This window comes from Herpailurus yagouaroundi, unplaced genomic scaffold (assembly GCF_014898765.1).
Source record: "Herpailurus yagouaroundi ecotype Mexico unplaced genomic scaffold, PumYag 160, whole genome shotgun sequence".
NCBI lineage: Eukaryota > Metazoa > Chordata > Mammalia > Carnivora > Felidae > Herpailurus > Herpailurus yagouaroundi.
In genome coordinates, this window is record NW_024412401.1 from 53,479,749 (window position 1) to 53,504,331 (window position 24,583).

The following is a 24,583-nucleotide window of genomic DNA, read 5'->3' on the forward strand; positions in this document are numbered from 1 at the left end:
ATAAACAAACGTTAAAAAATAAATAAATAAAATTTTAAAAAGAAGCTTTCTGCCAAAGAGGAAAAAACTCTCGGTCTGGCATCCCTGAAAGTCTCTGAGGAACACGCACCTGTGCATGGTTGGTCCCGTTCATCTTATCCTGGAAGCAAACATTAAATTGTGAAGAAAACCCTAAAATCCTAGAAGGGGTGGTGTGAGTGTCCACCAGCGAGGGACAAGACCCCCAGAGGCATCCCCAGTGACCTCCCAGTTCTCCACTGGCCTTTCTGCACCAAATGTTTCCTCCTCGGAGAGGCCTTCTCCGGGCCCCCCCCCCCCCACCTCCTGATCTAAGCGATCTCCCCCGCTCCCACCCCTTACCACCCTACATCGTCTTTTCTAAGCACCAATCTTAACCAGAAATTATTATGTGAGCTTGTTACTTTGTTTAGGGGTGCTTTTTGTTTGGTTTGGCCTTTTCCCCCCAGCAAACAAAAAGCTTCAGGAAGGTGGGACCACATCTGTGTTGCTCATGACTGGGTCCCCACAGCCTAGGACAGTGCCTGGCAGATAGTAGGTATGATAAATATTCGCTCCTCCAAAAGAAAAGAAAAGAGATCTTGTGTAAAGGCAAACAACCGAGTCTTACCCGGAAACACTGCTCAGGGCTGGACATTTTAAAAGGTATGGTTGAGCCGTGAACAATCCGGGTCGGAAGTGCCTGAGTCCGCTTACACGCGGCTTTTTCTCCAATACGGTACTGTGAACGTATTTTCTCTTCCTTATGATCTTCTTAATAACATTTCTTTCCTCTAGCTTATTTTATTGTGAGGCTATATAATACGTTTAACATATACAATCAGTGTTCATCGACTGTTTATGTCATCCGTAGGCTTCCGGTCGGTATCAGGCTGTCAGTGGTTAAGCTTTGGGGGAGCCAAAAGTTATATACAGCTCTTTGTGCCTGTCACGTAACCCCCGCATTGTTCAAGGTGTCAAGTGTAGTTTGTAACCGAGGATGTAACCAAAAGGGGGTACAACAGGAGGGCAGGACAGGCTAGGGAATGTGTCTAGAGTCCAAGCCAAGCCATTTGGGAGTACCGCCTCTCTATGGGGAGTGTGTGCGCTCACAGAAAAGCTATCAGCAAAGATTGGTGTGGTGACGTTTCTTTCTTTCTTTCCTTCTTTTTTTTTTTTTACAGAGAGAGTGTAAGCATGAGGGGGAGAGGGGCAGAGGGAAAGAGAGAGAATCTTAAGCAGGTTCCAGGCTCAGCACAGAGCCTGATGCAGGGCTCGAGCCCATGAACAGCGAGATCGTGACTTGAGCCGCAATCAAGAGTCAGACGCTCAACCAACGAGCTAGCCAGGAGCCCCTGGTGTGTCTGCATTTCTGATTCCACATTGGGTGAGCCTGGCCTTCATCCGCTAGGGTTTCTGGCACAAAACAACCCAAGCGGGAAACGGATGAATCACCCGCGGCATATTCGAGAGAGCAACAAAAAAGAACAAACAGCCTGGATGAATCCAACAGACGCTGTGTGGAGTGAAAGAGAGACGGTAACAAAAGACTGCGTGTCGTGGGACTCCATTTAGACAAAGTTCACGAACAGGTAAAAGTAACCGTTCAAAGGAGGTAGACCAGTGTTGAACTTGGGCAGGGTACCGACTGGGAACCCGGGGAGGCGCCCTCAAGGGATCCCGGACGGGGTGGCCGCGCGGCCCGATGTGGGTGGACACCTGTGTGAAGGCTGAACGTGTTCTCAACCTTACAGTCGCTCTCATCTCTCCTACTAGGAAAAAGAAGGGGTCGTATTTTACTCGCTTAAAAAAGGGCAGGCGAGCCCAGCACAAACTCTGATCCCAGCTCTCCCGGGTTTCTAGGTGGCCTCCAGCTTTCTCGAAACACGCTCCTCAGCTGTCTCGTCAGCCGTACGCACGGCTCTGCCAACTTTGGGAACGTGACGGGGAAATAAATAAAAGGCTGTAAGGCATCTTACAATCCCAGGTGGGGGGGAAAAAAAAGAACCACGCACCAAATATGTCACTTACGAACGGTGTCTTGACTGCTTCACTTGAGATCTATACAAGATACGTTACCCGCAAGCTCGGTTTCTAATCTCGGCGGAGCCCTTTTTCAAAAGAAGGAACGATCTCACAAAAATAACTTTCCGTGGGCCAAAACCAAGCACCAAGTAGAGCTCACCCAGGACGGAAGAGCTTTCGCAAACCCCTTACTCACTGAGGTGGCAGGACGAGCGTGGTGGGCTGGGCCTTTGGTCTGCGCTTGGCGGACACCCCCATCTGGTTAGCAGAACGTTTCAGCGACTGCTGGTTCAAAAGGCCAGACGCCAGGCCCGCGTGGTACTGCAACTGCAGAAAGACCCGGAACGAAAAGGGGAGAAAAACGACACTTGGTAAAAGGAGGACAAAGGCCGTGAAACTATCGACACTTGATATATCACCCCCCCTCCCCCGCCACCTTAGAACATTTCAAATCACCGCAAATACAGCTACTAACATTTTGCCTCGAGGAACGTATTTGTGAGGGGACGAGACAAACAGGAAAGGAAACGTGGTCAAGGTTGCTGGGCACAGCATTACATAACGATGAGAAACTGGGAGGGATCTGAATGGCCATCAACAGCCGGGAACTTGGCTGAGATAATGGAAAGAACTTTACAGCATCATTTTGTCGATTAGGATACAGGTTGCACTGTCAACAAAGAGGCATGTAAAAGGGTGGTCTCTTAAACGTTAACAGTATGTTCCTAAGTAGTAGAACCTAGGTCACTGTTACCTTCTTCTTTATTTTTTCACTACTATTCATACGTGCTTGCTATAAATGGTTTTCTACAGCCTATGTCATTTTTTATAATAAGATCCTGAGGGATTCCTTAAAGACAAATTAGTTCTCGGAACTCTTGCTAACAATAAAAGCCACGTAACTCGGTAGTCTGCTCGAGTAAACCGGGAGCACAGCGTGGCTTACCACAAACATATACGGAACACAGCACAGGTCGACCTCAGCCTTCAGAACCACTGGGCCACTGTTCCCAGTGGTGGAGAGACAAGTGTCAATCCCAAGGATAGGCTCCTGAGTATAGCCCACAGCCAAGTATACAAATGGGTCCAGGCTCACTGAAGGGAAGGGGATGGAGAAGTTCATTTTACTCTGTATACACGCAATCGGAACAATTGGTAAGGAGGCAAAATACTTCAAGCGGGCTCTGGAAGTGGGCCTGTATCCTTTGCTTTGTTCTGGACAAACCGCTCAGGACACGTCATTTTACTTCTCTAGACCTTAATTTTGCTATTGGAAAAGAGAAGAAATGCTGCCTAGTTCTAAACCAGACAGGACTTGGGAGAAAAACATCCACTTTACTGAGTTACCATTTACATGAAATAAAATGCACACATTTTAAGCGTACAGTTTGAGGAGTTTTGATCATGTATATACCCGTGAAACTGCTCCCCCCCCCCCCATCACGGTACAGATAATGTCCGTCACGGCAGAAAGTTCCCTCGTGCCCCAATGTAGTCAGTCTCTCCCCGCCACCCCCAAATCTCACCAGCAGGAGCTTTTGTTTTAAAATACCACTCATCATCCTCCCTCTCTGCCAAGTGAGGCTGATATCCAATCTGACATGTGACAATGATTGCTATCTTCCTTTTCTAATCCCATACTTTTGTGTTTTAGATTGTAAGAGCTGTCATCAATCTCCCTATAATAAAATTATCCTTGAAAGGTATCCCAATTTTGAACAGATGTAAATAAAACATTCAAATGTGAAAATGCCAAGCTAAGAATTTGGATTGAGACCATTTATAACATCCAATATGTTTCTTCCTCCCTTCCCAAATTAAGCAAGGTCTTTCAAACATTTATTTAGAATTAACTAAACATACAAATAGTCATTCACTCTGAAGCTCTGAATCAATGTCTTTTCAAAATGCTCTTCCAAGGCATAGATTTCCTTTGCAGAGTCAGCTACCCTACAGTTCATGGTAATGAAAGTGGTGACCACCATATCAAAGGGGCTGGGCCCTGGATGCAAAGGGTAATAACGTTCAGAAAAATAAATGGCCTCACCTAAAGCCACCGGGCTGCACACAAATAGAGAGTGAAAGAAAAGAAAACCAATCGAAATGATCTGCTTCTTGAAAGTGGCTATAAAAAATGAAGATATCCAGTGACCCAGTAAGACTGAAATGTCTGCGTTTGGAGCATCCATATTGCTTTTTAACAGGCTCTTGATTTACTTGGTCGATTTGCTGTGGGAGCCTCATGGCTGAACAATACAAGACAAAGATATATCACATTCATAATAAAAATGGAGTTCTTCTCAGGGTGGAAAAGGGGGGGCATAATTTGGCTCTAACAACTCATCTTGGACCAATGAATTTTGCTCAAATTTGTTTTTCTCCTACAGATTTCTTAAATGGGAAATCAATGGAAGCAAGGGACAGTACAAGTTTGAAAGACAATGTTTCAAAATGTCAGCTACTTGGGTTTCGATCCTCCCCACCGGAATTTGCAATGAGTGCAATATGCATGGGGCTTTTTGGAATTAAAGGGAAAGACAGCTTGGCAGGGGTCCCTTCCTGGCTCAAGGAATCGTCTCTCCTTTTGGCTCTCCTTCTGCTCTGTATCTTATTAGGGTCCATGCAAGCTCAGCCATTCCGGCCCTGCTGACTCTTCCAGTGGCAGAGTCCTGCTAACTATGCAGAGTGGCAGCGTCATTTCGCCCACCTGGCATCATTTTGATCATTTGCTCAAACAAACAAAAAACCCCCAAAACAGCAGAAATGCATGCTCGCTGCTTTCTCTTAAAGGGTTCCTTTAAACCTTCTGCCATCTTGGGCACTCTTAACATACAGTGCACCTCTGAGAGCACACAGAGACTCCTCTTCCCAAAAAAACAAAACCTGCCCTTCAAAGCTGACTCACAGTGATTAAGCGACATTTGTTAATCATATAAACGTATCCCAGTTTCCAGGAACACAGCTCCGACTGGCAAGATCTATAAGGGGCCCATTAAATATTTACCGAACCATCTTTATAATGGGAGAAAAGGTCAAAGTTAATAAAACTGACAGGCAGATTCTGCCCAACTGGATTTATATATTATTTAAGCACCAAATACTCCATTCCATGAAACACAGTTTAGATCTGAAAAGACTCTTGGAAAACATTCACTCAGCCAATGGTTCTAAAACAGCAGAAGGGAGTTCAGAGCGAATCCACAAATTAACATTAAGAACATATCACTCCCCGAAATACTGCCATAAGTTTTCAATTACAGGTTCTGTAATATTTTCTATAAAAATATATTTCAATAAACATACTTTGCTCCAAATGTCTGTGGCATGGAAACAACTCTATTTCAAAAAGCAACTTATCAAAGTTCTAATGTGATTTTCCTGTCCAAGATCGTTTCTCCACTAACGAGCAAGAATAAAATGAAAGAGGGTGAGAAATAAAATAATCCATTCTTTTTAACTCCCACATCTCATGGCTGTGGGGAATGGGAATGTCTGTGTGGCCAGTATTTATTTACTGGTAAATTGCCACTCTGTGGTTAACAGCTTTTTCAAGGCTTGTTTGAATTGGGAGAACATTTCTCTCAGTTGCAATTTTGCAGCTACCGTCAACTTCCTGTTTTCCATGACCGACCTCGGACTTTTCGGTAGGTTCTCAACCTAAAGCCCTTTCGAATCAATTATGTCTACTAATTACCTCTAAACCTGGGGAAATTTCAACAACTCGTAATGAGCTGGGGAGAACACCTCTTGGAATCAGGAAAACTTTGACCTCCTGGATATTTTCTTTAAGGTAACGCTGTCTTCTTAGTGATACTGATCAGGCAACAATGCCGAGTGTTGTCAGATAAGGTCCTTGTAAACCCTAAGGTGCAGACCGACAGCCTCTGTAATCGCGTCCCCTTTAAGCATGCGCCACTGGACCCTGCTACTAACAAGAGCTGTGTGATGTCACACACCTCCCTCCCTTCCCTCTCGACAAAACAGGCATCACATCTTCTCCTCTAGCACTGGAGTATCATTCCTCTGGCTTCCTAAAGCAGTTACCTGGGCATCTGGCTTCACCCTACGGTGGTGAGGCAATGTCGCCCCCAATTTCATGCCTCAAACTCAACAACCCTTTTCTCCCGGATAGCCTCATTCTTTACAGAACCTGCTTTTAAGCAAGTCTAAACTACTGATGCCTAAATTCAATTAGCTTGAATATGTTTCAAATTACAAACAACAACACATACTGAGAGGAACTATTATTAAATTATAGAAACCAGGATTCCAACGCAAAGTTTCTGACTTAAATCTTGGGTTCAGAAAACCAGATGAGCAATGATCTCCTTTGGTTGGCTCTCCACGTGGCTCACTGTCCTCCACATTGTTCTCAATGTTTCTATCTGCTCCAAAACAGATAAAGGATAAGTTTTGCAATGGACAGAAGTTTGAGGAGAAAACAGAAGCAAAGCCATCACGTCTATCACATTCAATATACTAATTAAGCCAGTGGCATTCAATTAGGCCTAGTACTTAAAGACTGAAATGTCTGCTAAAACCTCCCTGGGGTCCATGGTGCAGCATCTATCATTCCCAGCATTATCCTACCTATGCCATATGGCCTGAATCCCACTTTAAGAAAACCTGACATTCAAAATTCTCAAAATTTATCAGCCAGGTCAACCAAGGTTGGATTCTCCCCACTGTGAAAATCATGATTTCCTTTTCAAAGATTCACCAAAGGCTTCTTTTGTGGGATTGGGGGGGGGGGGGGGCGGGTGGAAAAAAAAAAAAAACTTCTCCTAACCTTAGGGCGTAGTTCACGTTATCTTTAAAAATCACTTCATGTATAATTACATGTAAGTTTCTAAGACCGCTAGGAAGCCACCCTGGCACTTCGGTAACTAAACCCTTTGGGTAAGGAGTAAGAACTAAGTTAAATTCTGGCTGGCTTAGACAAGGGCCCACAGGAGGAGAGGAAGAGATCAAGAGGCTAGGGAGCCCCCCCATCTCCTCCCCCAAGCCCTCAAGGCCAGTTTCCCTTCTCTGAGCACTGAGACTGGGCAGCCTGGAGAGGCAGCCTGTGTTATTTCCTGGTCCAGGAGTGAAGCGAAGCTGGCCACCAGGGGAGACATTTCTTGAGGGTGCAAACCTTGGTACTGATTACTCTGTATTCGCAAAGTGTATCCAGGATAGTGCACTGCATACAGGAGAAGCTAATGAATTTGTCAGGTGGTAAGTGGATTAGCAGATTAGAGAAACTGCTATGGCCTGGCCTGGCCTTGTCACTGCAGCCAATCTAGGGAGCAGAATGGTGCCATCAGACAGTCCCCTTAAGGCTGGCCACTTACAGAAGCAAACACACTGCTCTGCAGGTGCTCACTGCCACGGCAGAGCCACAAGGAACCCCTTCCTTCCTCCTCTACTGACTGCCAAAAGTGGGGGGGGGGGTGTATCTAAACTCCTCTTCAGGCTTGAGTTCAGGAAAAGGCATCTTACAGGGACTGTACTCAGATTACTTCAAATCACAGAATTCTAATGTCAGAGAAGGGCCTCGGAGACGCCAGCCTCTACTCCCCTCCATCCCCATTGTGCGGGAAAGGAGACTCGGGCTTAGAGAAGTCACTGGCCCAAGGTCACACGATGCTGAGGGGGAGGCAGGCCAGTCAGGATTCCCCTCCGATGTCTTTTTCCGGTGGCGCTAAGTGCGCTGCAGCTTTCTAACTGGAAGACCTGACATGTGTCCCCTCTGCTTCAGCAGGAGGGCACAGTGACTCTTCCCAGACCGGGAATGAGACTGTGCTCGGGGAGCCTGGTGTTAGCTAGCATCACTGGGGTCTGCTGGCTGGTTTGCCCCCCTCATGCCGACCCTTTCACGCACTGACATGCCACGTGGTCTTTCTTCCCTTCGACACACTCCAGTCATGTCTCAAGTGGGGAGTTTGGGGAAGTGCTAAATTCTACCATTTTAAGGTTTTAGTATCATTCATGGCTAAAACCTTGGAGAAAAGGAATCAAGAAACCTCAGTATTGTCCAAAAATCTAGATTCTACCCTCGGCAATAACACATTTAACCTTCCTGGCATCTCTGCTATTCTTCTGTGATGGGGCAATTGTGCTACGGCCGAATAGATTTTTATACGTTCTCTTACTGTCCAGGAGAATCCACACGGATCATCTGTTTTAACCTGGGGGTTCTCTTTGAGAAGGTGTGTAACACATCGTGACGGCAATAAGCAGGGATATTAGCCACGCAGTGTCACTTCCCCTGCAGATCACTGGCCAGAACAGCCAGCACTGGTTGGCATGAGTATGTTGAAAGTCCTTCCAGGACACCAGAGAACACGCCAAAGCTCACAGCCCTGACCTCGGGAACAGAACACGTGGATCAAGTTACACCCCACACTGCCGGAATGCGCGTTATGTGGCAGGGTGCGGCAGGGGCTAATCTGAGATTCTCAGCCTGCACCCATTTCCCCTCAAGCATTAAACCAGAACCAATATTTGTGCAACACCAGGCACACTTCATTGCTACTTTGAGTTGCAAGACCTTTGCCCCTCATTATTGAAATATATTTTGTTTCCAGCTAATGAGAAAAAAAAAAACATGTATTACGATAATGCTCTGATTCTTCTTTTGAACATAACTCTAAGGAGAGAAACAAGCAAGCCTGACTGTTATTATCTGTGCCAAGGAAAACAGCGACAGAAAAATACTATAAACCTAATTGTTTTGCTTGGGGTTTTATCTAAACGTTAGATCATGGTATTAGCTTCTTTCCTCCTTTTATCTCCTAACGCTTCTTTCAAATAGCCAATATCAAAAAAAAAAAAAAAAAAAAAAAAGAAAGAAAAGAAAGAAAGAAAGAAAGAAAAAAAGAAAGAAAGAAAGAAAGAAAAAAGAAAAGGAAACAACCTTAGATTTGAGCGTTTATGGGTAAATGATCTTTTTACTTGGTCAAAACAGCATCAATAAACCATAAGAAGGAAGCCTCCAATTTATTTGCCTATTTGTTCCCCACTGGGAAGCTGGGTTTCAGGCCTTTCAATTACCAGGACAGCAGGACCCGAGTCAGAGCTGTGCTCGGGCCCGACTGTGGCATCATTTACATGCTAAATGCCATGTGGGTTTCGTTTTTCCTGCACACCAACCCTCAAATGTCCAAACTTCACAAACTGTCAAAGAAGCAGATAAAGAGGATGAGGAGCAGGCTTTTACTTTCTGAAACCTCTGTAATGTTCAGGGCCGTCTACAATGGCCTCTAGTTCATCCCAGAACTCACACGTTTATTAATAGGCCTTTCTCCACAACTTCTCCTGTTTACACTACAGCTGTATGCGTGTTATCACACTTCAGAGATGCCAATCAGCTGGAAGAGATCTCACTCATCCATCTGAGCAGACTCACCAACGAAGCAAACAGTCAATGTGGCTAAAAATGGAGGAAACCACCACCGTGGGGACTACGGGTAAAGGAAGAGAGTAAAAAGACAAAAGAAAGCAACGAAGGAAAGACAACAGACAAGGGTACACCAGGATCTGCGTTTCTCTGTCTCCATTATTTACTCCCCTCAAACCTCAGACCAGGCCCTCAACCTATCCAGCCAGGGTAGTCCTAGAGAGCAACACACAGGGTCATAAAGGAAGATCATCACTTAAAATGCAGACAGAAATAGAATTCCGATTAAGGCAAAATGTGACAAGGTCCCAACGAGAGAATCCTAACAGATTATAAAAGCACGGTGACAATGAGAGGACATTCCCTCTGAAGAGGGACAACATGGTGGCATCCCGTTCCCTGTGATCCTGTTAGAGGAAAACGTCCATGGCAGAAGGGTCATCACGTCCTTGTCTCCAACTAAGCTTGAACCAGCCCGGAACAATTACCCCTTTACACACTATATACTCAACAAAAACAGAACGTGTGCTTGACTTCCTCTGTTATGACCAAAGAAAGGAGGTGGAGGGAAGAGTGACACGTCCCAGAATTCTATGCTTCCACCAGAAATGCTGAACACTCATCTCTAAATGCACACAAAAGGCCTACAACGAAAGTCTAAAAAAGGAGGCTAGGCTTATGTCTAAGGCCCCTTCTAACATTAAAATTCTAGGATGTTATAAATATTTCTCTTAAGAAAATGCAGTTCTGGGGGCGCCTGGGTGGCGCAGTCGGTTAAGCATCGACTTCAGCCAGGTCACGATCTCGCGGTCCGTGAGTTCGAGCCCCGCGTCGGGCTCTGGGCTGATGGCTCAGAGCCTGGACCCTGTTTCCGATTCTGTGTCTCCCTCTCTCTCTGCCCCTCCCCTGTTCATGCTCTGTCTCTCTCTGTCCCAAAAATAAATAAACGTTGAAAAAAAAATTAAAAAAAAAAAAAAGAAAGAAAGAAAATGCAGTTCTGAACCTGACTTCCGAATATAAAAATCAACGTTGGTGAAATTTAAATATACTTATGAGGTGCAAACATCTTCCTAGTCACTAAAAGTCTCCGACCGAAGCAGTTACTGAGGGGTGCGTAAGAGGCTCTCCATGGTGTCCACCTCCCGTGTGAGCAGAAACCGAGAGCACTAGGGGCCTGATGGGCGCGGGATGCTTACGGACATGCCAAAAGACCTTGTTTGCTACTCTTCCCAAACCTTCACAGGGGAGGCATGGGGGAACAGCTGAATATTCCCACACAACGCATCTATCCCGGGGTTTTTCTTTACCTGGCCCCTCCTCTAAAAGGTTGGATGGGGGAGATCAACTGAGAAACGAATAAAATGAAAACCACTGGACCCCTGTGTACCCCAAATCTAGACTGTGAATGCCAAGTCTTCATCATCTGCCCAGTTATCACTAAATAGATTTCAGTCAAGAAACCAGTAAAGATGATTTCTTTAAATGATCATCACAATAAACATGAAATTTTGATTAGAGTATTATCAGCTTCTCTTCTGGGCAATAAAAATGATTCCAACGCACCTTCCAGTTCATTCAGGTTTGGTTGGAGCTTCACTCTACCATCTGCCAGTGTGAACAAGTGCTCATTTCAGCTCCCAGCACCATGTTCCTTTCCATCACACGCGGCCCCCATCAGCTTCTCCCACTTCCTTCCAGAAGCCGACTGTCAGCCGGGGAGGCAACAGGCTGTCAGTCAGGGATCTGGTCTGACCTCCCTCCACCCCTGGCTTACTTAGGATATGAAGTAGGAAGAGGTGGGGAAGAAGGAAAGGTAGTGCAGAGAAAACCAGGAAGGAGAAGGGGAATCAGGGAGCCATGTGATCGTGGACTTTAAGATCCAGAACTACAAATGTCCGACAAAGTGAAAAGAGCAGGAGGAGAGGGGCCCCTGGGTGGCTCAGTCAGTTAAGCGTCCAACTCTTGGTTTCGGCTAAGATCAGGATCTTGCACAGTTCATGAGTTCAAGCCCTGCATCGGGCTCTGTGCTGACAGTGTGGAGCCTGCTTGGGGATCCTCTCTTTCCCTCTCTCTCTCTCTCTGTCTCTGCCCCTCCCCTGTTCACGCACATGCACATGCTCAATAAATAAATAAATAAATAAATAAATAAATAAGCAAGATTTTAAAAAAAAGAGAGAGAGCAGGAGTGGAGGAGGTGGAGAACAGCTGTAGGAATTAGATAGGATGTACGCAAAAGCCTTAAACACAGTGCCCAGCATGCCGCGGACAAAGACAGAGCTGATCTTGTGATGACCAGATGTGACTACACCCAGAAATTCGCCTCTTCCAACAATGCCAGAATGACTGAATTTTCACAAAACTGATCAGAACCCATGTTTTAATCAAAAACTGTCTCCCTACACATGTCAGATCATAAAACGGTAATGGTAATGAAAAGAGAACAATGCACCCTACAGGCTGTTCTGAATGAGTAGCTACATTGAGAAGGAACCCCAACTCAATTCTTGTACAATTCATCACACTGGCCGTGGCTCTCGGCTGACTCAGAATAAAACCCTCAATAAAATCGAGGACACGGGGCGCCTGGGTGGCGCAGTCGGTTAAGCGTCCGACTTCAGCCAGGTCACGATCTCGCGGTCCGGGAGTTCGAGCCCCGCGTCAGGCTCTGGGCTGATGGCTCGGAGCCTGGAGCCTGTTTCCGATTCTGTGTCTCCCTCTCTCTCTGCCCCTCGCCCGTTCATGCTCTGTCTCTCTCTGTCCCAAAAATAAATTAAAAAAAAAAAAAAAAAAGGTTGAAAAAAAAAAATCGAGGACAACTGCGTAAGGCCTGTGGAAACACTGTAAGAGAAAGAAAAGAAAGGAAAGAAAGAAAGAGAAAAGCAATACAGAGGATTAGGATTAGCTGGGAGACTCCTACTAACACAGTGTGGAAATTGTTCTTTTTAATCTACACACAACCTAAATGCCCAGTCACCCTTGACGCCTTAAGCACTCGAGTTACAGAGTATTTCTGACGCAAGCCACAAAGTATTCAGGACTGGAAGATCAAAGTCTCTCTCCAGACTCCCAGGCCTTGTTTTCTTCTTACAGGACTGTTGAAGGTTTTCTCTTGGTTTAAGTTCTGGCTGTGACCGTCTACAAGTCCATAAAAGTATGAGAAGTATAAAACAAAAGCAAAACAGATGTCAGCCTAAGTGTTAGGATTTTCCTGTGGTAAATATAGGGCTAGGGTTTCTTTTCTTTTGGAATAAAAAAAAAAAAACCCAAAATCATACCTAGTAACAGAGGGTATGTTTTTGGTTTAAAATGAACAACAGGTCAGAGTGAGTTTTCTACTGATCAACGTGACCCAGGCATGATTTCTACTACTGTTGATCTAATGGAGAATGTAGGCTTGTGGTCGACTGTCTGGATAGAAGTCACAGGCCCTGTGTGACCGTGAGTGAGTTATTCAACTTCCCGGAGCCCCTCACCTTTCTCTTCTATGACTAGGGTAGGAGTGCTACTCAATACTGCTTGGTTACTCTAGAAGCAATCTGGGGTTTCCCTAAGCAAAACCACACTCAGGGTCTTGAAGTCAGTGAGGGGTTAGGTCCATGAAAGTGCTGAGCAAAATGACTGGCACAAAATACACACTCCATAGAGGTTAACTGTGAGTATTAGCAACAGGCTGAGCTTGTTGAGCCATTAACAATTAGACTAAGTATCAAGGGTGACTGGGCCAGTAACCGGAAGGCCTTGTTTCCGACAAAAAAAAAAAAAAAAAAACCTTAGAGGAGATGGACCAGCAAAACACAGGCCTATTTCTGGGTGGATCCGAGGAGGGGGAGGATACGGGGACGGCTGGACCACAAGAGAGTGGAGCCCCTGCTCTGATTTGCAAGTTACTTCCTCTCGTGATGTTTGAAGCCCTACGCAAACTTTCCAAATTCTGCAGTGCAGAACAAACCCGGCAACCAAACTAGGGATCAGCAGCACACAGCTGGGAATGTCCAAGGAGGAATGTTAACAACACATCTATCACCAACCACATCCATCCAGAAGATCTCAGACGTGGGAAGTAGCTTTTGGCACCAGGGGTAGGAAACGAAGACCAGGAAACTGGCACCACATCCAGTGTTTCGTTTTCATCCACAATAAATAGGCTGCCTTTCCTCTAAGTACCTGGCACAGGAGGCTAGAAGAGTCGCAGCTTGTTTAAGCCAGCCTAGAAGACGTTCTAAAACCTCTTTTATAGGGCTAGTCAGTACAGTATTTGTGTGTGTGTATCTGTCTTTAATCTGTTTCTGAACTGGATGCCTCAGGACATCCAGAGCTGTCTCATCATTTTATAAGCCCCACAGGCCTAGCACAGGCACCTACATAGGTGTTCAATAAATATTGGCTGAGAATAAGACGGCCTGAAAGATGCAGAAGACGGTGCCAGACACGGATGGATATACAAAAAAAAAAAAAAAAAAAAAAAAAAAAAGTTCTCTGCTTTTAGAAGGTCAAGATCTGCCTAGAATGTAAGCTCCATGAGAGCAGATAAGAGCTCTACAGAGCTCCCCAGCCTTCACTGCTATACCCCCGGTGTCTAGAACATCACCTGGCACCCTAATAAAAAAATAATATTAGCCAATGCGTATATAGGACTCACTGTGAACTTTTATACTAATTCCCGTAATTGAATTAATCTGTACAACCACTCTAAGAGGTAGGTACCATGACCTCTATCTTACAGATGAGGGAACTGGAGCACAGATGGCAAGTGGCTGGCCCAAGATCACGGAACCGGTAAGAGGCAGGGTCAGGAGCAGGATCTAGACAGCCTGGCTCCGGGGTTCCTGCTCTGTACCCACTACGCTATTTGGCCTCTCCGGAACTTCACGTGTTCCCAAGGAGTATGTTTTTAAACAAATGAATGCATAACTAGCACGACAAGAGATCTGAACTAAACGTCAAAGTTTGGTAGGAATGTGGGATTCTGAATCCCGCACGAGATCTCCTCCACAAGGAGGGGAAGGCGATGGGGTTCTCCCGCCCCCCACCCCCACCCCCACCCCATTCCCATTCCCCAGCTCGGCCTTTTCAGGCTGCGACGAGCAATCCTACTCAGTTCCTAACGGTTTGCTGTGCGGCTGGCTCCATGGGAAGCGGGGAAAACTGGAGACGTGTCCACAGCCAGGCCTCTAGGGGAGCCGGAGCACAGCTTAACCACTGTTCAGGGAAAAGCTCCGAGAGTTCCCAGCCACGCTCCCCGCCACCGCAGCCCGTGCCTTCTGAGCTCCTGTCCTGTCCTGTCCACGGCAGACCCCCTGCCGCCCTACTCCCCCAGTTCCCTCCCGGGCCTTGCCTGCCGCTGTGTGGGTGTGTGAGCGTGCGAGTGTGTGAGCGCACGCGCGTGCACACCTTTTCACCCACCCGGTGCCTGCTGGTGTCTCACACAGGAGAAACAGAGGATGGGACGGGATCTGCCAGGACAGAGCATCATTTTTTCCCACAACACGAAAGTGTACAGAAAAGCCCTTAACGCCGAAAGCTTTCCCCTCAATGTAAGCACCAAAACTCCTTTGACAGCAAAAACCGGCACGAACTGATGTGAGTCTGTTTAAATCTTAATTTATCTCACTTAGTGTGTGACTAGTCTAACATTTTGCTACACAGTGTTTGATTGCAGGGAGCTGCCCCAGACCCTGTTGGAGAAACGTAATATGTGGTGTATGAACCATAGTACCTTTTTGTAATCCAAAATACTCTAAATCCAAAACACATTCAGATCCCCAAAACTCTGGAACAGGAGCTGTGAACCCAGGCCGTGCAGTGGAGAGCGGGGTCTGGGGGAACAGCACCCATGCCAGCCTGCATCTCAGAAACAGCTGGTGGCCTTTGACTCGGACACCCATCCCTGGTCCTAGTGGCGGCAGCCAGTCTGGAGAGTCGCAGGGCCCAGGGCATGAGAGCCCACCTCTCTGGCACCCACTGCTCCACCCCAGGACACTGCCCCCTCCCTGCCCCCACCCCCCTGCCACTCTGACCAGCTTCCTTTACGAGAACACCCACGCTCACTCCCATCGTAGGGCCCCCTTCACTAGCTGCCCCCTCTGCCTGGAGTACTCTACCCTGGTCTCTGCACGCCGGCCCGACTTCTCCTCATGCGGGTCTCAGCCTGCACTTCACCTTCCCTGAGAGCTCTCTCTGGCCACCCAAACTACAGGAGCTCCCAGGTACTCGCTCGCACATCATGGTGCTTCGTCGTCATCAAAGCAGTAGACCCAACCAGGTGTTTTATGGGAACTGTTTGTTTCTTTGTTTAGGGTGTATTCCCCGGACCTCACCACCCCCCTGCCCCCATCCCACACTAGAATCCAATATGCTCCATCAGGACAGAGACCTTGGCCATCCTAGTCACTACCAGAGTTCCAACACCTAGAACTATAGCAGTGTAAATAGTTGTAAAGAAATACTTGCCGAATGAATGAATAAATAAGAGAACACTCAGACGATGCCTGCAGGCGTTGCAGGAACTGTGCACAGCCAGACCCACACGCCCTGCCCAAACAAATTAAAAATCCATATTACTCCCCAATGGTATGGATTTTTCACATCTTCTGTGGACTCTGTTCGGTAGACTATGGGGGAGGGGTGGGACTGGGGGTTCTCAGCAGGGACTGGCACAAGCAAAGGTATCACCTGCAGAGCGCTTGCCAAAAACACAGATCGCAGGCTCCCTCATCAAATCTGCCGGATCCGGGTCTCTGCAGAGGAACCCTGACATCAGCACTGGAAGATGCACGCTCTGAACACAACCTGAGCGCAGTCTCCGAAATACTCGTGACTCACTGACTGAGTCAAGAAGTCGCCTCTGCGTGGGACCCAGCAAGAACATGCTAGAAGGAAAGCTCAGACCCGCCACAGCCGGCCAACAGAAGCACGCAGGCCTTGTTGGCCGGCCGCACAGGCTCGGGGGTTACAACAGGGATGTAGGAAGCTCCCAACATTCGAGAGGCTCCCGTCTTCCCAGCTCCTGTGGAAAACCTGGCTGTGTGACGCACATGTGGTTGAGCGGTGGGAGGAGCAGCACGGGGACAAACAGCAGACCCCGAGAGGGCCTCAGAATTCGGCACCTACGCCGGCACAGCTAAGCCCGATCGAGCGAATACAGGACGTGCACTCTGGGAGTCTTCAAATAGTTAAATTTTCAATCTTTACAAAAAAGAAAATCCATCAGATTTGATTGATAAGTGTACTGTTTAAAACTAAGAGTAAAAAAGTGAAGATTGGCAACATTTTTCGCCATATAATTTGCTTTCTTTGCCTTTTTCCACAGCACTGCACATAAATCAAAGAAATGTTAAAGAGGCCCATATATCACCAACTGGCATTTCAAAACTATTTACCAAGTCTTTAACGGACACAGGCCAGACTATGGAAAACCATGACCAGGGAGGCAGAAATTAAAGGGAGAAAATTAACTCAAACAGTGACAGAGAGTTAATTAGGTTTACAAATAACTCTCCAACGAGCAAGTTATGATATTTAATAAGAACGGGGTTACAAAACATGGAGGAGGGTGGGAGGGAAGACAAGCCAACAGAGGTTTCCAAACAAGGATGATGTATATTTGAACAAGCTGCCTTTCTATGATTAAGCACAGAAATCTGGGAACGAGGCAGGGGAAATGATGTTTCAATCAGGTAGGAAACGGGCCTGTGAGCCGCATTTTGCATTTACTCTCGCAAAAGAAAAAAGAGAAAACGAAGGGGAGCATTGGTCCCAAAGTTGCAGGTCAAGGGATACAGGCTGCCGTGTGTGAACTGCAGCGGAAGGTGGCACAGGTCCAGAAAGGCAGATTTCAGGGGGCCGTGTTTCCCACACAGAAAACACAAGGATCCCCCAAAAGCCGAGAGCACTTAAATCGGTGGCCAAGGGCCTAGTTTTCAAGGACAGGGAGAGACGTGAAAGGCTTTACCTGGCTGCCTTCGTCAGCTCTGGTCGCTCCAACAAAATACTCTAGACCACACGGCTTAATCAACAGACCTTTCTCTCTCACACTTCTGGAAGCTGGGAAGTCCAAGATCCAGGGGCCGACAGATCCTCCGGTGAGGGCTCTTTTCCTGGCTTGCGCGTGGCCGCCATCTTGCTGTGTCCCGCACGACGTGTTCTTTGCAGGTCCACAGAGAGAAACAGCACTGGGCTCTCTTCCCTTTCACAAGGATGCTCCTCTTATTACGGGAGCTCCAGCCTCGTGGCCTCGGCTAACCTAATTACCTCCCAAAGACCCCCACCTCCTAACACAATCAACACTGGGTCAGGACTTCAATGTACGAATTTTCAGGGGACACATTCGGTCTGTAATGCCGTGCATTTGTCCCAGACGGCCGGCCACTGGCCAGTGCCCTGAGAAGCAGGGTGACTGCCCTGGCTCCAGAGCCACCCTCTGTGCAGGGACAGCGTCACGGCACTGCCTCACTGGAGGACTGGCTGCCTGGCTCTCCCGTCCCCCCATCTGCTAATTCTAAGGGAGTGGCTGCTCCTTTGAAAAGTTCAGCTTTTAACACCGCTGTCTCCCACCAGGTTCCCTTGCCCTCAACTATACACTCCAGAAAAGCTAACTGCTAACAGCCATAATGACAAGAGAGCTCCACTGAGAAAGAGGTTTCAAAGCCGGCTTGTACGTAAAGGACGGAAAAAAGGTCGGTCTTTTCTTCTCAAGAACTCGGCATTTTATCATCTCTCCCGCCTGCTACATAATGAAATAGTAGCATCAGACAGATCTTCTTAGAAAGCGTACCAGCGACCGAGAGACACATTACTCCATCTCAAATCAGCAACGTGCAAATGTCGGCACGCGTTTCTCAGAACCATGCAGTGAAAAGGAGACCTTCATGGGGAATATAAACCCACTGCATCAAAATGTACTTTTTGAAACACAAAGCTAAGATGGTATAAAAGTAAAGCAAAAAACGTATCTAAAACAGGAGCCGGAGGTCTTCATGGTGAACACGGCAGAATGAAGTCACGTTCACCCCCACTCCCTCCCCAAACCACTAAAATGACAGCAAAGGGACGAACACAGGGAGGAGACAGGAGCAGAAAGAGAGGCTGGCCCCGTTTCAGAAGACGGGAAGCAGCAGCAGGCCAGCACCACCTCCACAGAGAGGATGCTGAAAACTCACCCTGCACGTGGCGGGGGTAGCGAGAGGGTAGAGATCAGCAAAGAGCGAGCTCAGCTGGACTGCAGAATCCTCAAAGACCGAGAAAGTGGGGGCACCTGCTACGCTGGAGGGCCCGGGTGGGGTGGGGATGAAAGCAGATGGACTGCGGCACCCGGGTGGCTCAGTCGGTGGAGTGTCCTACTTCGGCTCACATCACGATCTCATGGTTCATGGGTTCGAGCCCCGCATCGGGCTCTGTGCTGATGGCTCAGAGCCTGGAGCCTGCTTTGGATTCTGCGTCTCCCTCTCGCTCTGCCCCTCCCCCGCTCACGCTCGGTCTCCCTCTGTCTCAAAAATAAACATTCAAGGTGGAAAAAAAAAAAAGCAGATGGACTGGTTACATCTCTTCTAAACACCCAAATGGCTGCTCCTATCAGAAGTCGGGAGGGGTCCTCTCTGGAGGGGCTCAGGGCTCAGGGCCGGCTGAAAACAGGGGGACGCATCTACACTCTGAATGGCAAGGCAGCCCCCCACCCCAAGCCTTCCCAAAAAGGAATGACAACCACAGTATACTACGTGGCTCGGCTATAAGCAACATTTCACAGTCCTGACAATATAAAAACTGCGTTATCGGTTAAAGCAAATTGACAGAAAGAAGGTGGGATAGGAGAGCCAAGTCAAATCCTTATCTTCCATCGTGGGCTCAACGGACAATATCTAAAATAGCAGTCTGAGCAAGCGACTTTGAAAAATGTGGGCAAGCATCCAAAGAAACAGCCACAAGACTTGAAAAGAGTTCCCTCGGGGGAACAGCATGTGGAACAGTCAGGCAAGGGACTAACGCTGGGCTTACAAATCTTACAGGATTCCTTATTCGCCCCTTTGTATTCCTTTGATGAACACAGAATTATACTGGGGAGAAAAAAACCTGAGCCTCCAAGGTACGCAGGTCCTGAAAGCGTGAACCCCTGCACTCTACAAAATGTGTGTCATAGCCTGGGGACTATTAGTTTCCTATAGTAACACTTAATTTTATTACAAGTTTTACCGCCACAGTTAAAGGTTTTTACAATAGCAGATGCCTTCCCTCCCACACGTCAATTAATTTGCAAATTCGCTCAGGTTGTAGAAATAATGAGGCGTGGATAGCTTTTGCCACCGGTGAGCACTGCCATCAGGAGGTGGACGGGTGGGCGAGGTGCTGATCTGGGGCCGCGTGCCAAAGTAGCCTGCGTCGCCCGAGAACCGCACTGCCATCAGCCCCCAGGGCCCGAACGACCCAGCCCTGGCTTCAAATCAGGACCAAGAGCGTGGCAACCACCTTGAAAACTGGAAAACAATGGAAAAATTCTAGAGGCGCGCGGGGGAGTGAGAGACCGTCTATGCCTCATGAGACAAAATCATGGCTCCGAGGCTCCTTTTTATAGGTTCTCATTCGGTGTTTACCAAGAAAGTAAACTTTCTGAAAAGAAAGGATGTGGCACCTCCGAACTCAACTTTGGACTGTAATTTGGCAAAGCCACCTATCGAGCCCACACATTGGATTATTTTTCTTCTTTCTGAAAGAGCTGAACCGAAGTAACCAATGTTGTTTCAAAACACAGGGGTTGAAAATAGTTACGCCGCTTCCGGCTCTGCCAAAGAACTGTCTCTCCTCTTCTTTTCACTTAAATCCGTTTTTTTTTTTTTTTTTTAATGACCTAAACGATAAGACGAACGAGAAGACACTTTTTCATTTTCACCTATGCAAATAACATTTTGTACAGAACAAGCTATGAGCTGCAGATCTGAGCTACTTGGGGAGCTGAGAGGTCTCGGGAGGCAGGGCAAATCTGGGGGTGGGGGGAGGGAGGGGGGGAGGGAGGGAGGGAGGGGGGGAGGGTCCCGCCCCCCCACCGCTGCACTCAGCTCTCCTGGTTCCACTTGCTCTCGGAAATGGCTCTTTTCCACCCAAGCCTCTCTTGCCCCCTGTCCCTAAGCCTTGCAGTGAGGCCAGTCTCCCAGCGGGCACAACCTGGCATCGCACCCCACGCTGAGCCTTCTTTCCAGTCTGTGATAAATTGTCTAAGTGTGAATAAGCATTTCAAAAGGCTTCCTGCTTTGAGATTTCGCCTTCCCAGCAAATGAAAATAGGCGTCTACAGCAGCCTGACAGGTAGCAACAACACATTTTCTTCCTCACAACTGGTCTGGACTAAAAGTAAACCATTGCTCAAATATTCCTCGTTCCCCACCCCGCCGAAAGCAGCAGTCTCCTGCATGGTGTCTGTCTCTCTGAACATGTCACTCTCTTAAGAATGCCCGTCATAGCCTCTGGATTTTGAGGACAATAATTTTCTTTACACGCTTATGAAAGCAATCCAGAGTTCCCCTGACATTTTCTGACCCGCCACTGTCTGTAAAGGGCACAGGTTAACAATGTTTAAGAAAAGATCACATACGATATATAAATCATGAAGATTCCCGGGACGTTGTTTGGTCCGGGGCTTCAGATTCAATACCGTATTACCAAGAAACGAAACCACTTTCCTTTTCACTTGTGGACCTGGGCTCGAAAATCACCATTAAAATGCCAACAAAGGCATTTTTGGATCTACAATCATTTGACATTTTTTCTAAGAAAATTTAAATTTGCAAAACTTTGGTAAATTTAGAGTCTTATGAAGTGCCACCCACCTCCCCTTCCACTCCCCTAAAAAGGGCAAGAAAATTCATCATCAAAGGTTACCCTCCATGGAATGTCATCAGAGTGTGGCATTTCAGCACATGCATTTGTGTATATAAATCTCCAACTGTTCTGAGATCTCTGCCGTCACTGGCATAAGCACGAGTTAATAATGGAACGGCGGCCTTCCTGAGCTCCTCTTTGTTTTCTCTTTTTGTCAGTGGAACTTAGATCCTTCGCGTTCTGCCCAATTCTCTTGATCCTATCTGGCAGGAAAGTAAGGGGAAGACACCTTCTTTCCTTCCCCCCCCCCGACCTCCCTCCGCACTCAGGAATCCAAGGGCGTTCGTAACTTGGTGATTAAAAATACACTATTTTTACTTCAAAAGTTCAACCATAACACATTCCCTTCTTTAAAAATTTTATAACATCTACACTTTCAATTTGAGATTTTTCATTCATGCCAGGTGAGCCTCTTATGTTCTATATTAAATGCAAGGCATGTGCGATCAGCACCGTTAATAATATAACAGTGCCAATCTCAGAAGCAGCAACACAGCACCAATCCACGGCCTTGCATGAGTAGATGTGGAACCATGAGTACCACCGCAACCTTTACTAAATATATGGGAATAAGGAATGTGGCTTGCTGCTCCGCCCCTCCCTAGCTCAAGAATCAGGAGCAATTTTTCCCTTCTTCCCCAAAGGCATATCATTAGGACTCATAAATATAAAGATCTGAAACAGAAAACAAGTGATTACCTTTATTAGATTAAAGCGAGAAAGGGAATGTGAGTTTAAAAGTATTCGTGGACAAAACAAGATTATAAATTCATCAAAATGTATCAGGCGCAAGGATTCAAGGTCACCAAAGGCGTCTACTCTGATTATAACGGAAAAGCCAACTCCGGTTCTCACTTCTCCAAGAACCGGTTTCCTAACAAGGCCTGCCCTTCGTTCTGATGCCATCACAGAGCTCTGTCCAAGGATGCAACCTGAGAAATGTTCTCTAGAAATGTCTGCAGAAGAATCACAAGGTACGCCTCACTTCCAGGTCCGAAACAGGGCTAAAAACGAGCAGGGGCTGAGAAATGAATCTCCAAATGACAGCTTGGGTCCTTGCCATGTCACCATAAAGGCACTCGGAGGCACCCTCCTCGTCTCCGCAATCTCACGTGCTAGTTCACTCAGGGACGGCTGGTTCCTCCTTCCGCACGCAGCGGGCTCAGCGAGAGGACCTGACGAGGCACTGACCGTGGCCATCACCCTACTCCTGTCTGGCTCCGAGCACAGGTCAACAGAGAGAGGCCCAAGGGAGGGGGACGTGACATACAGGTCACGTCCGTTACAGGTTACACGTCCGCTGGTTACAGACCGTCAAATCGCCAACTGTAAAAAGAGGGGGACGGTTTGTGTGGAGTCTTCAGCTCTGAAAACGACCTGTGCAGGTGGCCAAGCTCCTTCACAGCATCGTAAACCCACCGGAGCACACACACGCACATACACAGACATACACCCCCACCTCAAGCGAGCAGTGTGTCAACAGAAAACACGAACCAAGGCCCCGAGTCTAAGGAACTCCTAAAACAGTACGAACAGCCTCTAGAGGCCTGCTGGGTGCCAGGTACCTAGTCCTCACCGCACGGTGAAGGTGAAACGAAACCCGCCTCACCCGTGAGGAAAGAAGCTTAGAGAAGTGAAGTCGCCCGCCCGGTCACACAGCTGATCTCAGATCCAGATGAGCCCCCGCTGCAAGTTGCCGCCTCACAAACGGAATTTCATTTACTCAATTATGAACGGTAATAATAAGGAATAATAAACACGTCCTGTGCATCTAACACGCCTGGCACTGCTCTACATACAATATTGGGAAGAGAGAAACGAACAAAGCAGAAACTCCCACCCTTGTGCAGAGTACATTCCGGAGGGGATGGGAAAGATACTAAACAAAAGGCATGAAGTAAAACACGCAAGATGACGTAAGTGATAATAAGAAGTACAGAGAGGGGGGCCTGGGTGGCTCAGTGGGTTGAGCGTCTGACTTCGAATCGGGTCATGATCTCGGGGTTTGTGGGTTCGAGCCCCGCGTCGGGCTCTGTGCCGACAGCTCGGAGCCTGGAGCCTGCTTCCGATGCTGTGTCTCCCTCTCTCTCTGCCCCTCCCCTGCTCATGCTCTGTCTGTCTCTGTCTCAAAAATAAATAAAAACATTAAAAAAAAATTTTTTTTAATAAAAAAGAAGTACAGAGAGAAACAGCGGGGGCAGCAGATGGGGGTGGGGGAGCAGTGAGAGGGCTGCCAACATTACACGGGGTGGGCACAGGAGGGCTCTCAGAGAAGGTGCCCCCTGAGCCAAGACTTGGAGGAAGCAACACATCTTTGAGGCAACCAAGGAAACTTCTGACAGGAGATGCGACCTCAGCAGAGCGGGGGGGGGGGGGGGACTTCCGCCCATGACAGCCGCGTGGGACCCACGCTTCCCTTCCTGCGGCACCTGTGGGCGCGTGAGGTCTCTGGCCTCACCACTACCACACGGTGGCTGACTGCCGTGGGTCCTGAGCCCGCACCTCTTCTTCGTCCAGTTTGCCAAAACCCATTCCACACAAGGAGCGGTCCTTTTGCCACTGCTCAGCACGCACATCCTCCTGCACTTGGTTACACATAAAAGTAAAAATACGGGAATGTATTTGATCGCCCATGGGATGGGCAAAGGCCTGAGACCTAGACAACATAGAGCACGAGGCACTCGTCTCTGCTGGTGGCGAGTGTGAACTGGTACAACTACTGTGAAGGGCAAGGGGGCAGCATCTGGCAGAATGGTAAATACGGCTGCTCCTGGGCCGGCGCGTCACCCTCCAAAACCTTACCGCGTACCCGCGCAAATCCTTCCATACCCGGTGTATGGCGTAGCATTGTTTGTAATAATAAAAGACCGGAAACCACCCTCATTCCCCCTACGGAGAAGTGGCCGTGGTACGTCCATCAAGTCGACTCTAACCAACTGTTCAAAAAGGCATGTGTGAAGGGCAGCAAGGGTGACACAGCGGCCTCTCAAAAGAGCGGGTCTGACAACTGTATTATGGCCATGGATGAAGACGCCTGCGTTGTTAAGAACGGAAGGGGCAGGATAAGGTATACTTGTTCTCCAGCGCTTTACCAGAACTTCCAGGAAGGGCACTGTGTCCGAGGACAACCACAAAGCAAACGAGGCGCATCGAGGTACAGAGTACCCGCTACTCTCATCACTTCTCTGAAAGCCGGAAACATTTTCAAGACAAAAACTTGAAGAGAAGTATTAAGATCACGGCCAAGCCTCAGTAGGGGAAGCTCTGCCACACGGAGGCCACCGGAGCCCCTTCAATGGGGAACAGGTGTCTGTGC

At 47.7% G+C, this 24,583-nt stretch overlaps 1 protein-coding gene across 5 annotated transcripts in view; it reads right to left on the reverse strand.

Moving 5' to 3' along the window:
* The window catches only part of MED27 (mediator complex subunit 27), a 248,821-nt gene that overhangs the window by 180,995 nt on the left and 43,243 nt on the right, over positions 1–24,583 (reverse strand). For all 5 annotated transcript variants that reach the window (XM_040482698.1, XM_040482702.1, XM_040482699.1 and 2 more), the window contains exon 3: positions 2,219–2,349. In XM_040482698.1, the coding sequence (XP_040338632.1) occupies positions 2,219–2,349 (131 nt within the window). The remainder of the gene's footprint in view (positions 1–2,218; positions 2,350–24,583) is intronic.